The 17198-nt window shown below is 41.5% G+C and overlaps 1 protein-coding gene across 4 annotated transcripts in view; it reads right to left on the minus strand.

Annotated features, from left to right (window-relative positions):
- The window catches only part of LOC124722032 (neither inactivation nor afterpotential protein G-like), a 271109-nt gene that overhangs the window by 15973 nt on the left and 237938 nt on the right, over positions 1-17198 (minus strand). For 3 of the 4 annotated variants that reach the window (XM_047247222.1, XM_047247221.1, XM_047247219.1), the window contains one exon: positions 7391-7577. In XM_047247222.1, coding sequence (XP_047103178.1) covers positions 7448-7577 — 130 coding nt within the window. In that variant the 3' untranslated portion in view covers positions 7391-7447. Of the gene's footprint in view, positions 1-7390; positions 7578-17198 lie in introns of those variants that run through there. The other variant, XM_047247220.1, reaches the window with a different exon arrangement.

Below are 17198 nucleotides of genomic sequence, written 5' to 3' on the forward strand. Positions count from 1 at the left end.
TTTTCGAAATACAGTTCTCAGATGTTCCAATTCCTAGGGTAGACTCTCTGCATCAGAGATAGTGCGCGCCCTATGTACTAGAGTTTTAAGTACCCCATGCCTTTGTCAATGCTACAGTTGTTGTCTCCCATAAGGACTACACTGATAAGATGCAGAGCCTGCTAAATGACGATTCCTACCGGAAAATCAGCGTTGACCCTACAAAGAAGGTGGAGAACAAGACGAGGGCGCTTCTCAAGGACGCAGATTTACCGGAGGGTGACGCTAAGAAATTGTTACCCCTAGGTCTGGTACCGCCTAGACTATATGGACTCCCAAAGGTTCACAAAGAGGGGGTACCATTACGCCCCATTGTCAGCAACATCAGGGCACCTACATACACCCCTGGAAATTGAAATAAGAACACCGTGAATTCATTGTCCCAGGAAGGGGAAACTTTATTGACACATTCCTGGGGTCAGATACATCACATGATCACACTGACAGAACCACAGGCATATAGACACAGGCAACAGAGCATGCACAATGTCGGCACTAGTACAGTGTATATCCACCTTTCGCAGCAATGCAGGCTGCTATTCTCCCATGGAGACGATCGTAGAGATGCTGGATGTAGTCCTGTGGAATGGCTTGCCATGCCATTTCCACCTGGCGCCTCAGTTGGACCAGCGTTCGCGCTGGACGTGCAGACCGCGTGAGACGACGCTTCATCCAGTCCCAAACATGCTCAATGGGGGACAGATCTGGAGATCTTGCTGGCCAGGGTAGTTGACTTACACCTTCTAGAGCACGTTGGGTGGCACGGGATACATGCAGACGTGCATTGTCCTGTTGGAACAGCAAGTTCCCTTGCCGGTCTAGGAATGGTAGAACAATGGGTTCGATGACAGTTTGGATGTACCGTGCACTATTCAGTGTCCCCTCGACGATCACCAGTGGTGTACGGCCAGTGTAGGAGATCGCTCCCCACACAATGATGGCGGGTGTTGGTCCTGTGTGCCTCGGTCGTATGCAGTCCTGATTGTGGCGCTCACCTGCACGGCGCCAAACACGCATACGACCATCATTGGCACCAAGGCAGAAGCGACTCTCATCGCTGAAGACGACACGTCTCCATTCGTCCCTCCATTCACGCCTGTCGCGACACCACTGGAGGTGGGCTGCACGATGTTGGGGCATGAGCGGAAGACGGCCTAACGGTGTGCGGGACCGTAGCCCAGCTTCATGGAGACGGTTGCGAATGGTCCTCGCCGATACCCCAGGAGCAACAGTGTCCCTAATTTGCTGGGAAGTGGCGGTGCGGTCCCCTATGGCACTGCGTAGGATCCTACGGTCTTGGCGTGCATCCGTGCGTCGCTGCGGTCCGGTCCCAGGTCGACGGGCACGTGCACCTTCCGCCGACCACTGGCGACAACATCGATGTACTGTGGAGACCTCACGCCCCACGTGTTGAGCAATTCGGCGGTACGTCCACCCGGCCTCCCGCATGTCCACTATACACCCTCGCTCAAAGTCCATCAACTGCACATACGGTTCACGTCCACGCTGTCGCGGCATGCTACCAGTGTTAAAGACTGCGATGGAGCTCCGTATGCCACGGCAAACTGGCTGACACTGACGGCGGCGGTGCACAAATGCTGCGCAGCTAGCGCCATTCGACGGCCAACACCGCGGTTCCTGGTGTGTCCGCTGTGCTGTGCATGTGATCATTGCTTGTACAGCCCTCTCGCAGTGTCCGGAGCAAGTATGGTGGGTCTGACACACCGGTGTCAATGTGTTCTTTTTTCCATTTCCAGGAGTGTATTTGTTGGCCAAATACCTGATGAGAATATTAAGTCCTTATGTGGGTAAATGCCCTCATCACATCCGTAATTCCGTGGATTTTGTTAAACGCCTTGATAGCTTCAGGTTGGATGAGTCAGATATCATGGTGAGTTTTGACGTCGTTTCCTTGTTTACGAGGGTTCCCCTGCGAGAGTCACTAGAACTGATCAGTCGGAAGTTTGACGAGAAGACCACTGAACTTTTTAGGCATGTCTTGACTTCCACGTATTTTCTTTTTAATGGAGAAACAGTACGAACAAACGGAGGGAGTCGCCATGGGTAGCCCACTCTCACCGGTGGTAGCGAATTTGTACATGGAGAACTTCGAGGAGGAAGCCCTGTCGTCATCCGTATGGAAACCTACTTGCTTTTTCCGTTACGTGGACGACACGTTCGTCATCTGGCCACATGGTATGGATAAACTCCTTGACTTCCTTACACATCTAAACTCCATACACCCCAACATCAAATTCACTCTGGAGACTGAAACGGAGGGTAAATTACCTTCCCTTGACGTCTTGGTCAAGAGAAGGGCTGACGGCACCCTAGGTCATGGGGTGTATCGGAAGACTACGCACACTGATCTGTATTTGCATGCAGACAGCTGCCACCACCCTTCACAGAGGAATGGGGTACTTAAAACTCTAGTACATAGGGCGCGCACTATCTCTGACGCAGAGAGTCTACCCCAGGAATTGGAACATCTGAGAACTGTATTTCGAAAAAAATGGGTACTCAGAGTGGCAGATTCAACGTGATCTCCGCCCAACCATTGCAGCACAACCTGTTGAGATGGATGAAGTCACGAGGGAGGAAGTAGGCACTGCATTTATTCCATACACAGGCGCACTCTCGGGGAAAATCGCACGCATTCTGAAGAAACACCGGGTCGGAACTGTGTTTTGTCCTCCAAATAAAACTCGTGCACTGGTGGGGAGTGGCAAAGATGACCTGGGTTTGAGGAAGGCCGGCGTGTACCAGATTCCATGTCAATGTGGCAAGTCGTATATTGGTCAGACGATGCGTACCGTTGAGGATCGATGCCGTGAACACCAGAGGCACACTCGACTGATGTATCCGAGCAAGTCGGCGGTCGCTGAACATTGTTTGTCGGAAAATCACGCCATGGAGTATGACCGCACGAGGATTCTGGTGCCGACGTCGAGATACTGGGACAGCGTTGTTAGAGAGGCCATCAAAATTCGCATCAATGACGACCTCATAAACCATGACTGCGGCTATAATCTTAGCAAGGCTTGGGAACCAGCGATCGGGTTAATCAAGAGTAAATCGAGCAAACGTATAGTTGTGACGACCACGGCGGACAGAGCCATCACACCGACATCATCTCAGACGCCGTCGCAATCTGTTCCACCGCGCGACCGTGGCGTGGGGCGCGGACGGCGGTGGGAGCGCGCCGTGGGCGGTGGGTATTTAAATCGGCCGCCGTCGCGAGCGAACCCAGTTCCCTCTGAGCAGCCATAGCGTACGGATCTCCATGCCGGCACGTTCACAGGAGCTCAGTCCGTCAGTTCACCTGATGATGGCGGCATGTACGATTGCCGAAATATTGGGCCCGTTGGACACTATGGACCGGCAGCATACCCGTGGATATTTTGATAATCATAATGTATTTTACAACTGACTGTAACACTTAAAACTGATAACATTTATAAATACACATACAGATAGGACAGTCTCACCTTGCCAACAGTTGAACACAATATAAGATTGTTAAATAACATTTACAATTGATAAATATTTCATGACGTTATTGTGCAGTTCTTCTACAGTGTTGGGCATTACAATTTCAACACAGTAAATGTGGCATGCTACAAGTATCAAATTGGCATGGCATATTAGTTAATGATTGTATTTTGATCACAAACTGTGTCCTTACACTGTTATAAGTTTCATCAAAGTCAATAAAATCAGTAGCAGTGTACAACCAGTACCCTACAGATGCATTCCTGCATTACAGCAGACAATGTTGGGTTCCAGATGTAACAAAATAAATGACAGTGATTCTGTAAAGCTGTATACTTGACTTACATGTCCAATTACTGATGGTTGCCTTCAAAGTAGGCATATACATATACATTGCTAGGCATGTACATATACACTGATTGTCACTAAAAGATTGCAACACTATACAGACAGCATATTACAAATATCAAGTCTGTACTGAAACTTGGATATACAAATGATTATTATTTCAGCACAAAGTAGGTAAGTGCAATGCCATCTACATTCAGTATATAAGGAAAGACTGAACGGCAGGTTTCTCATACAGAAATGACTTCTGAATGTTGTTTGGGTCTGAGAATATCATGTTATGCCTTATGTAAGAAGGAGAAATGTCTACCCACAATTTTGGAATCTGACAGTGGTCGGATTATGGCCTATTGAGACAGTGTTTTTTGTTCCATAATATTGCTGCTTGTATTGGTTGGGTCCTCTGACTCATGTGAATACAGAATCAAATGGTTAACTATGGACATACTCAATGCCATGGAGGATGTCAATGGATTGACGTGACTAGCATCCAGGAGAACAGACATACTGTTTGCATGGCTATGCAGAGGGCAGCCACATTACATTCATTGAGTCAGGAAATGCACTTATCTGCAGTAAGGCAAGTATCCACATGGACAATGTGATGACATCTGGAGCACCACAAACTTCAGCACAATGACCATTTTTCTGCTTTACCCTGAAGCAATAGCAGAGATAGGGATGCCGACACTGGTGCATCCACTGACACACTGGTCACATGAGTGGCACCACATCATCTTTTCAGATGAGTCCCAGTTCTATGCACAACATCGTAATAGACATAATGACACTCTAAGAAGAATGAATATTGTCAGATTTCATATGCCATTGACATACAGGCACACCACCATGTGTGATGCTATGGGGTCCTATTGGGTTCACAACACAATCACCTCTGCTTCATGTAGCTGTTAATTTGGAGAGCAGATGTTACTTCTCTGATGTGTTAATATCTTCAGTATCTCTATGACATTATCTTTCAAGAAGATGACAGAAGAACACATTGCCATGCTGACACGACCTACCTCAATACAAAGGATATTCTACTTATGCCCTGACCAGCACATCTCCAGATTTCTCACCCACTGAAAACATTTGACCATGGGGTGCTGAGAGACATGCACACAACCACTTACCTGTCACTTTGATTGTTGATCTCCGGTATGGAGTTGAAGCAGCATGAATTATCTGTCATGCAACCTCAGTTTGAGTTGATGCTGAGCGAGGTTAGAGCCATCATTGCTGCCAGAGGTGTACTAAATTTTGTCCTCTGTATACTCGCAAATCACTTAGAAATTCAGTCTTGACTTCTTGCTGCTATACTATTTACACACAATGATTAAAATATTGTTATTTGCTATCCTTCTTGGTGCTGCAATTTTTATGGCCAGCAGAGTATTATTTCTATTTATTCCATTTGCTGTTATATGAGTGCATTGTGATACTGGCATTTGTTCCTTGTCAGCAGTCTTAGTGCCACTGATGAAACTGTATAGAACTGTGCCATCCAGGTTGGCAGCAATATTTTTGTGTGGCACACATCACAACAATTGGTACAGTTTCAGTTAGTTTACAAACAGGAAAAGTTTACATTTATGGAAGGTTTATGTTATACCACAATTGAAGTCTTGTGACTTGTCAAAAGTGGCCTTAAGAGAGGCAGGATTATGTTTGTCAAGGTTTGTAAAACATGCCGCCTCCGGTCAGGTGGTGGTTACAAGTCCCAGATTTTATATGTCAGCAAGATTCAGTTACTGAATACCATTGTGATGTATGCCTAAATGTTGGTGTGGCAACTATCGACCAAGTTGACTGTAATATCTTTGTTTTGGCAAGCTCTTTGTGACTAGTCTGTGTCCAAGTGCGAAAGAGTACACATGTGCTCCGAGAACCAAGAGTGTATATAACTGGCTATGTGTGCTTCTGAGTAACAAAATAGTGCTTATTACATGGGGTATAGTGTACATCTTTGAATCTGGCAATCCTACAGCACTAAACCCATACTAGTGACCCCAATGTGATTGCATTTAGTGCGTTTGGCTTCTCTTAACCCTTAGCCACCACTTGCTGAAAATTCCACACTGTCATCTGTTGATTTGCAGAGCTCGATGAAGGTATTGAGGTCATTCCTGAGCTCATGAAACAGCCAAATCTGTAGTTGTTTCCAGATCTCTCCCACACAATGGCCTCTCAGGAGCCTGGATTACAGGAGTACGCCACTCCTCCAGATCATATCTGCGACTCGACATTCGTCAACCACATTAAGGAGCTAATCATTAACATTTGTGTGCCTGCTCCTTGATCACACTCCCTCCCTCCCATATTTCTGCATAAGAACTTGGTGTCAAGCACCCACATCATGGTGTGCAATGGCACTGTCTGACTGGCACTCAGACCTCCATACTCAGGCCCGCACAGAGTCATATCGCAGTGTACCAACACATTCGAAGTGCTCATTAACAGCACACTTCAAACAGTATCTGTCTGCTGCCTCAAACTGGTGTGGTCTTATACCCCACCCAGTCAGCCCCCACCCCCTGCTACACCCGCCTCGCATGAGGCATCTACCGATGGACCTCGGGTGAGCGACGCCCGTTCCCACATGTGTGACGTTACCCACTCCCAGTCGTGTGACGGTACTACAGGTGCATGTGACATTCCCCTACAGAGTAACGCGTGTGATGACTCCCCCTCCTACAGGCATCCCCCCACCCCTCCCCTGTTAGGATTTAGTGACGTTGCCGACGACGAGTCGTGTGGAGATTCTGTCAACCCATATATGGAAGAGGTAGTGAATGTCAACACAGATTTTATTTGCAGCTCTAAAGTGTTTTTTGTTATGCATCTGGATAACGTGTGTGTCTTTTACAAATGGGCCATCCGCCCCCTCGTTGGCTCGAAGACTTCAGTTACTAATGAAATGTAAGGAATGATTTTGGTTTAAACACCCTTTAAATGTATGCCCCAATATTTATTTTTTGTGCTCCACACTCGGGGGGGGGGGGGGGGGCTAATGTGGCAACTATCGATCAAGTCACATGTAATATCTTTGTTTTGGCAAGCTCTTTCAGACTAGTCTGTGTCCGCGTGCAAAAGAGTACACACATGCACCGAGAATCAAGAATGTATATAACTGTATATGTGTGCTTCTGAGTAATAAAATAGTGCTTATTACACGTCGTATATAGTGTACATCATTGGATCTGGCAGTCCTACAACACTAAACCTATATTGGAAATTAAAAAACAAACAATGCATCTAGAATGTATTAGTCCATACTTCAGGCATCTGAACTTTTTTTTGGCCTCTAAGAATATATTATGAATTGTTCAACTGTGTTTGAGGTAGTTTGAAGACATGCAATATTAAACAAACAATTCTTACACTGAGTCCTTCAGCAGCAGCAAAGAATATGGTACAATTATATTTCTTTATTATTATTCACCCAAAAAGGTATTAGATAGCAAATGTACAGGTCTCTCAACCAGTGTACTCACATGATCTTAAAAAAAAAAAAAACAATAATCTAAGGAAAGTGTCAAATTATAACATCCTTGAACCACTCACATCATGGTGTATTCAATATGAAACTTGATGCTCTGTCTGCCATTGCTATGAGGACTGAATTTGGATGGCCAGAAAGAGGAGTTGGTAGTATACTTGCATCCATTACTCGAAGACCTTGAACACCATGCACCCTGGAAGGTTGATAGAGAGAGAAAAATTATAAGAATTATTATCACTAGAACAAGTGATATTTTTGACTTGACATAACTGTAGAGAAATTATCAGTGAGTGAAAATGGAATCTGAATCCACAAAACAGAAGTAATAGCAATAGAATTTATAATAAAATAAAAAAGAATTTGTAATGTGGGTAATAAATCCACACACAAAGAAATGCTTAGTTTCCTTGAGGTGATAAAGGGGAAAAAAAGGAAAAGAAAATATCAGTATGTGATACACATGTGAGCAAATTACAAAGAGCGCAACATAAAGGGAGAGCTAGTAGACATGGAAAAGTAATTAGTGAAAAACTTGAAATGGATATAGCAAACAAACAGACAGAAACTGTAGCTACAGAGCTCTATTTTATCATTGTCAAAATGTTGTTCAACATCAAAAATAGCAGTAAGTTACTGAAAGACATTGATATTCGGATGAATGATAACATAGAATATATTCTATAGAGAGGAGGGAAAATTATGCAAAGATCATAAGGCCGAAACATGAGATAAGATAATAACTGAAAAACAACAGTTTGATTCATATGTTACAAAAACACATTTGTCTGGTTCTAAATTTTAAAAGCTGCATTACAGGTCTTACAAAAAGATACTGGTTTTTATTTACAGTATCAAAGTTCTTGTGTAATATTCTGTCTTGTTTATATACTTTTCAAATTAAAATCAGTTTTTTGTGTTTTGGATATAGAAGTAACTCTAGTTGTCTTGAACTTTAGGTGTGAATTTTGGTATATTTCACATACATTCGCTCCCTGCAACCTTGTGGGGTAATATTCCAGCAAAATGTATGTAACATCAATGAAATATTTATTTTGCAAAACCTAATAATGAGAGCAATACATAGATTACATAACCAACCATCTTGAAGATGCTCATAGTGTCCACAAAGAAGCACTAGGAAGATCACATAGATGTATTTATTGATGAAACAAGCCTGGAAGAAGTTATATCTGTAAAATATTTGGGAATTACATTAGACAATGAGCTACAATGTAGGTAACTTAGATACAAGGTTTGTTATAAAGTACAAACTGTAATATTTATTATGAAACAAGTTGCACAATATGCCAACAATAAATACAGACAGAGTTGATGAAAAAGATCCTGAATACTCATTTGTTCAACTTGTGAAGTATGTGGCAAAGAATCTACAGCTGGCTGTTCCAGCACTGCCCATAGGCCACGGGCCCCCAACAAGTACCTCTCACCTAACCCATATCTAGGTAATGGTAGTACAGCCTACCCACTAGGCAGCCTTACTAAATGTGTTCTACATATGCACTAATGACTTGGCCATCCTTGCCCAGGAGTGCTTGGGCGGAGCAATATGTTTGAGTCTGCTATGGCCCGGCTAACTGACTGCCCCCACTGTCAGCTGTTTGTCCACCCCTTCCCACCACTGCCTGCAGCTAAGTACTTGATCTGGAATGGTCTGGTTGATGGGACAGTATGAGTGTGAGGACATTAAAACTAACTTCTTAATGATTAATTAATTCAACAAGGATTTTACAGTGTCAGGGAGTACATACGAAAATAAAGTGGTTTATTATCTGTATGTATCTATTGTAATCACCTTTGTGAAGCTATGTCAGTAACTAAAATTACAGATTAATTTAAAGTGTCTTATTGTATACTTTATATGATTATGCTGTAGTCACCTGTGTGAAATAATGTAAAATAACTGTAAGGCACAAATATAAATCTACAGTAGTTGTATGTAACATGGCTGATTGTCAAATATGCCAATTTTTTGTTCTGAGTTGTTATTTATAGGCTGAATATTAAGATATTAGAGTAGACTGATTTGTTTTGTATCACAAGCTCACACTTCATACATAATCTAATTAAATTGTACCAAATGTCCAGTATGTAACTAATAAAACAGAGCAGCTGAGTGTTTACCTAAATGAAACTAAGCCACACCCCTTCCTAGCGAGTGAATTGGGATGCAAGGAAGAGGAAGCATATGGTTACAGGCTAAAAAATTTAAACTTATAAACTTGTACTGCAGAAAGACACACAAAAGAGGTGGGGTAGGCATTTATAGTAGAAATGATGTAAAATGTGAAAAAGTTAAATGGATCGATGATCTGAGTACTGAAATGGTATTTGAGGTTGCAGCAGTAAACCTGAAGTATGAAAACAACAGCCTTATTATAGCAGCACTGTATTGGTCACCTGGAAGTAACACAGAAGAGTTTCTAAATTGCCTAGAGGACTTGCTAGAGGGGCTAGCAATGTGTAAAAAACACTTGTTGCTTGTTGGAGACATCAACATAGACTCATTAAATAATAGTGTTAACTATTTGTGCTATATGGATGTATTACAGTGTTATAACTTTAAACAAATGAACTCAGAACCTACAAGAGTCACTGTAAATGCGAAGACATGTACTGACCATGTTCTCACAAATGTAGGAAAAGAGAAAGTAAATGTAAACACCTTAGAGAACTACATTTGTGATCACAGAGCCCTTACTATGGATATTGATGTAGGAAATGTAGATGTAACTGAAAGTGATACAGTTATATATAAAAGGAAATTTAATTATTCTAAACTTAAGATGGTACTAGGGAATGAAAAATGGGAACCAGTGTACAATGCAACTGAAGTGAATGAGAAACGGGAATATTTCTATAGGTTATTCAGTAACAATTTAAATGAAACCTGTCGTTTAGTTAAAAAAGTAAATAAAGCTGTAAACCATAAAGCCGAGAATCTCCCTTCTGAAATTATTGAACTGAGGGAGAAAATGAAAGATTGCTATATACTTTTTAGATACATTAAACTACAATATTTCTCAACAAAATATAAACTGCTCAGAAAAACATACAGAGAGTCCTTGACTAACCTAAAAGCACAGAAACATACCTCTGAAATAAGGAACTCTAGCTGTATCAGTAAAACTGCCTGGAAAACAATGCATAATGAAAGTGGAAAACAGAATTCCTATGAACACAGCAACATAACTGCAGTAGCCACCAGAAAGATCGCGGGAGGCGCACATCGGCACAGTGTGTCACAGACGGTAGTTGCCGCAAATAGAGTCCCGTCCACCAGAGGGCATGCAAGAATTCAGCCGCAACCTCTGCCAGCAGAACGACAACAACTCAGGCAGCACGGGCCGTGCCCAGGGAGTTCACATCGGACATGCCTATGAGACAGTTCCCGGTCTACTCTGAAGTGTGATGGAAAACGTGAACTGTGTTACTACAATAGCATTAAAAGAAAATGGTGAAGAAATAAATGACCCAAAAGAAGTGTGTGAGAAATTTATACAAAAGTTCAGTACAGTTGGTACAAATGAAGCTCATGTCAAACCACAAAATTTTAGTCGTGGAAAATCTAGCCAGTCCTTTTATATCCATGGCAATCATATCAGCACTTCGACCAAAAATGTCTTGTGGCTGGGATGACATTTCACCTAAACTGCTAAAGGAATGCAGGTATGAATTAGTGAAACCCCTGGCTCTCTTGATAAATACCTCCATCAGAAAGTTCAGTACAGTTGGTACAAATGAAGCTCATGTCAAACCACAAAATTTTAGTCGTGGAAAATCTAGCCAGTCCTTTTATATCCATGGCAATCATATCAGCACTTCGACCAAAAATGTCTTGTGGCTGAGATGACATTTTACCTAAACTGCTAAAGGAATGCAGGTATGAATTAGTGAAACCCCTGGCTCTCTTCATAAATACCTCCATCAGAAATGGAGTATTCCATGACGTTTTGAAAATTACTGAAATTATACCACTGCATAAAAAGAGATTAAAAACTGACACTAAAAACTACAGGCCAATATCATTAACCTCAGAACTAGGCAAATTGTTAGAGAGAGTAATGCTAAATCAAGTTGAATCATATTTCACCAAACACAATCTGTTAAACAACCTACAACATGGATTTAGAAAAGGGAGATCTACTACAACAGCAGTAGCATCTTTTATACATGAAATATTAAATAAGCTGGACAAAAGTGACAAGGTAATAGGCACTTTCCTAGATATGAGTAAAGCCTTTGATACTGTGGATCATACCATTCTTCTGTTTAAGGTAGAAGAGTATGGGTTGAGAGGACTAGCCTTGAAACTACTTACCTCCTATTTGAAAGACAGGAAACACTGTGTAAAGCTAACTTATCAAAATAATGAGCAGCTCCTAACAACCAAATCAAACTTCAGGACACTTCAATGTGGCGTGCCTCAAGGAAGCATAGTAGGGCCTTTTCTGTTCCTTGTATATGTAAATAACTTATTTGAACCCCAAAATTGCATGGTTGTAAGCTATGCCGATGACATATCCTTCATCAGCTGTGGCAGTGGTATGCAGTCTGCAGCTAACAGTACCGAGATCAGTTTCAATACTCTGTCCGCATACCTTACAGCAAACAAGCTTTTTGTAAATAAAGACAAAACGGTAATAATGAAGTTCATCCACAGTTATAATGCTGCTATAATTGATACTGTATTTACATCCCCATTGGGTCTTGCATATGGAAATTCACATAAATTTTTGGGCATTGTTGTTGATGAACACTTATCATGGAAAGACAATGTAGATAATATTTGCAAGAAAATCAGCAGAAATGTGTATCTACTGAAACGAGTCTCAGTCTTCTTGGACTATGATACTTTAAGGCAAATATATTTTGGGGTAATTCATCCGCATCTTCAGTATGGTGTTGAGCTATGGGGTGGGGCATCAGCAGTTCATATAGATAGACTTTTTAGATTACAAAAAAAGGCAGTAAGAATGGTAGCCAAGGTAAAGAAGAGAGAGCCTTGTAGAGATATCTTTAGAAAATATAAAATTCTTACGGTGTACTCCATGCATATACTGTAGAGAGTCATGTTCGTGAAACAAAATCCTGAATTTAATATGAGAAACAGTAATGAACACAACTATGATACACGGGGAAGGGAAAATTTTCATAGAATTGTGAACAATAAAAAGGCAATGGATCACAGCTCACACAGTATGGGAGCAATTTTCTACAATGCACTACCCTGTGAACTCAAGAAAGTAAATCTAAATATGCTAAAGAGTAGACTGAAGCAATTATTAATAGAGAAGTGTTGTTACTCTACAGAGGATTTTAAGTTGTAGTGCCATCTTGGAAAACAGTGTATATAGACAATGTCTCCGGTCTATCAATGGTATGAAAGAATGTAATTATACACTGTATTATGTGTATTGTACTATTATAAATATAAGCTACATTGTGTTATACTATAGAGGAATCTACTTGTAGTGGCCTTTTGAAAAATAATGTGTACAGACATGCATCTGATCCATATGTTGTTATGACAGAATGTAAATATTTTACTGTATATGTGTAATGTAATCTAAATTTTCCTGACAATGTCCAAAAACTTTATGTTATATGGACAGAAAATAAATAAATAAATTAATTAAAAACTAATCAATCATGGCCTATTCCTGATCCTTGGAGTTCAGTAAGGCTAAAAGTAGGAAATATTTGTTCCGTTAATATTTGACTGTTACTTGTTACTGAAATTTCTGAATAATGTTATATAAAATGAAAATGTATTCATTTTTGTGAATAAAAGTATGAAAGTTTGAAAAAAGACAGATTTCTCTATATAAAATCCATCCTCTTGCAACACCAGAGGACCTCACAAAATTAATTTTGGTCATGCCCCACTACTGTTGACCATATGGGTAGAGAAGTTTGCCTATTTATGTGAAGCTGAGGGCTATGCCAGCATTAGAACAGTTGCTGGCAAGGCCTCCCATGCTGGATATGTCTCAACTGATGACCCTGATGAAGCATGTCCCACAACGCCCAGTCTCTTCCCACATCCATTTTCATTGTCCTTCGCCAATTTCCAGGTACACAACACATGGTGTGACGCAATCTGTGCTGAAGGATGTGTGGCACATGAGAAAATGTGTCATGAATGGGCTCTCTGGGGACACTGGGTGACCTTGCTGAGTAAAAACCTTACACCAATGTGAGGCAGCTCTGGTGTTGAGCTAATATAGCTCCAATTCTCATGCGAATAAAATGGACTAGACAGAAAAAAACTTAAAAAAAGAAGGACCTGATAATACTTCAAATACACAGACATCAGGGTTGGAACTGTTACTGCTACTGGATTGGATGACAGACCAGTCCAATAAGTAGAAAACCTTACCGAGAAGTTGGACCAGATCAAGATCAAGTCCTTGTCTGGGGCTCAGAGGAGAAAACTTCTCAGAGAACAAAAAGAAAAAGCAAAAATCGCTTCCTAAACATAAATGGGGTGAATTAAAAGGTTTTCAACCTAAAAAAAAGCTGTTTCAGAATGAAGGGGGTAAACAGACCACTTCCACCTTCAAGAGAGGGAACAGGAGAATGAGGGGGAATCTAGCAATCCCACTTTTCAGGATAACCAGATCCAGAAAAAGCTAAGGCAAGAAATATGAAAATGGGCCTAGCAGTCTCAATTTTTAGGATGCAGGTATCCAACAAGGATATCCCGTGGTCAGCATCAACTTGTACCAAGAGGAGCTGCTTCAGATTGCTCTATTTGTGAAGCTTAGGGAAGGGAGACAAGTCTGGGCCTCAAATTCAGGAGGGTCTATTTGGGCAAAGGTGCTCTAATATTTGTGTGGGGTTGGAAACAGTGGATTGGCTCAAGGAGATGGTGTCCAAAACATCTTTTTGGGATGTGGCAAAGCTACAGGCTAAGACAACAGCTGAACTCTTTAAGACCATGAAGATGTCAATTTGGGTATTGAAACTTTTTAAGAACACTTGTCTAAATAATCTGTTTGAGAAAGTATGGGTTCAGAATCATAAGGTCTTGACAGAGAATTGGGAGGTAATCAACCAGAGGATTGTGTGTAATGCTGAAACCGGTGGAAGTCAGTGAGGAGTACCCAGTGGCAATGCCAGAACAGCACCTGAAACTGTATTTAGGGTTCTTGCAGATTACCATAAGGGTAAGTAAGGATATTGGTGGTGACTATGGTAGTAAGATTGTGGCTGGAAGTGTTGAAGATAAAATGAAACACAGTAAGAGCACAACTGCCACCTTGAGTTATTTTCTTGGAAGATAGTAATTGGACATGACCCTGATCCAGGAATCCTGTTTATCTTTACAGGGCATACGAGGTCTCAAAGGAACTGGGGACAAGCTTATTTATGCTACAAAATCCCAGAATGCATTTATGCGAGGAATGTAATTTCATTCATGGTTAGGATGAAATAGCATGAGTAAGGAATCCTCACAAAAATACCAACAAATCCAGGAGGCACTATAAGGAAGGTTGTAGGTATACAAGGACCGCACATGTGACACTAGATGTACTCCTCAAGACTTACTTCCCTCAGTGCACTCCAACAGATAACACAGACTAAGATTCAGTCCCTGTGAGCCTGTGAGGCACTGATTTACATGTAACCAATGGAAGAGCTTTGAATCTGCAAGACAATGTGTTGATACGAAGAAAATGTCGTGGATGGTGGGAACATTTCAACTGTTCCAGTCACCAGGTGCAGAAAGAATCTTTCTGGTTCTAGTGCAACAAGCAGATGAGGTATTAGTCATACTCCTATGCAGACTGTTCAAAGACAGTCTAGCAGCAGGAGTCACACCAAATGCTTGTAGAACAATGAAGGTTATTTCCACTCCAAATCCAGGTTAGGAGTGATCATGCCAAGGACATGAGACCAATCACTCAGTCCTACTTTCTTATAAAGACGTCTGAAAATCTTGTTATGTATACATTAGGGAAAGATGGTTAACTGAGGTTCCTCTACATGAAAACCAACATGCATAGTAACAAGGTAAATTATGGGAAACAGCACTTCACCAACTTGTTGCAAAGGTGGGAAAAGCTCTACACACTCAAGAAATTGCTTTCTGTATTTTCCTGGATATCAAGGGGGCTTTTAGAAATATGATTCTCAAATACATGTTTAGAGGTGCAGAAGAGCATGGCATTAAGACCAGTATATGGAGGTGAATTAAGACAATGCTGAGTAGATGAAAGCTAGAAGCTACCATGATGAATGAGAAAATGGTGATCAGCAACACCTTAGGGTGTCCACAAAGAGGGAGTCTGCTCCCACTACTCATGAAAGAGTTTAATGGTTGAGGTTATTTTTCTTAAGGATATGCAGACAATTTAGTCATAGTAATACATGGCAGGCAAATTTACAAGTATCATCAGAACAATGCTACACTGTACTCTGAACATTGTGTAAAAGCTTGTGCAGGAAACAGGCTCTTGTGTGAGTCCCAGGAAAACTGTTGTAGTGCCATTCATGAGGAAGCATATCCAGGCACATACTGCAATTTTAAGCTCCTTGATGAAATTCTACAGTAGAGGGCATAGTGAAGTATCTAGGGCTGATCCTAGGTATGAAACTATTATGGATCTCTCACATAAGGAATGTATGTTCCAAGGCAAAAGGTGCTCTCATGTGAACTAGAAGGAACTTTGGTAAAAATTAGGTCTAAGCCTCAGGAGCATATACTAAATATACACCTCTGTAACAAGACCTATGATAAATTATGAGGCTACAGTGTAGTGGAATAAAGTAGAATAGAAGGTGGTTGCTAAGGACCTCGAAAAGGTCCATGATTGGCCTGCCTAGCCATAACAGGTGGAATTAGCAGCACACCATTGCTGAGATGGAGATCACACTGGGATGCCCCCATTACACCTTTGGGTTACAATGGAGCCAGCAGAAGGGGCATACAGGTTAAAAACTGGAAACCCTTATGATGTTCAGAATCCCACACAAATACAATAAATGTGGAAAATTTCAAAAGATACAGCACAGCAAGCAGTTGTCCTTTTCTTTCAGGTTTTATTAGGCAAATCTAGATTTCAGCTAGTGCCTAGCCATTACCAGGGCACTATTTCATGGTATCAATGCATGTCCTAGTTCATCGTTCATCTCTTGTTCAGTCTGCTGTCACAGTTCCTTCAATACTGATTGCTGTACTCTATCATTTGAAAGTTGTATCACAGTTGAGCACACCCACATTCCTAATGGAAGGTAACTTAATGAATGTGGTAAATATATGAATTGTAAGTGACTATACAATAATTTCCAGCTGCATCAATAAACCTTTCAGGGTAGCAACTGGAAGTAGGGAACAGTGGAAGAATGAATGACAATGCCATTCAGGCAACATAGTCTGGTTAACTGATGGTTGAAAACAGATGAAGATGCTATGACAGGGTTCTACAAGGTACAGCCTAAACTAGAGATCACAGTCTCTCTAGGGAAGCTGGCCACAGTATTCCAAGTGAAAATATTTGCTATCAGAGTTTGCACAGAAGGAGAATCTGCATAAATGCTATGAGCATCATAGCATCTACATTCATTCAAACAGCCAAGCAGCTCTGAAATCTCTATCAGCCCCAGAAAGAAGATCCAATATCATTGCAGAATGTCATGAAGCCCTTGTGTGGCTAGGAGAAAGCTGCTATCAGTCCCTTGTCACTTAGGAATTAGTGGCAAAGAACAAGTTGATAGGCTGGCTAGGACAGGAATAATGACTATATCTGTTGGACAAGAACCTGTCCACAGCATCACTAAGGCATTGATA

This window comes from Schistocerca piceifrons, chromosome X (assembly GCF_021461385.2).
Source record: "Schistocerca piceifrons isolate TAMUIC-IGC-003096 chromosome X, iqSchPice1.1, whole genome shotgun sequence".
In the NCBI taxonomy this organism is placed as follows: Eukaryota; Metazoa; Arthropoda; class Insecta; order Orthoptera; family Acrididae; genus Schistocerca; species Schistocerca piceifrons.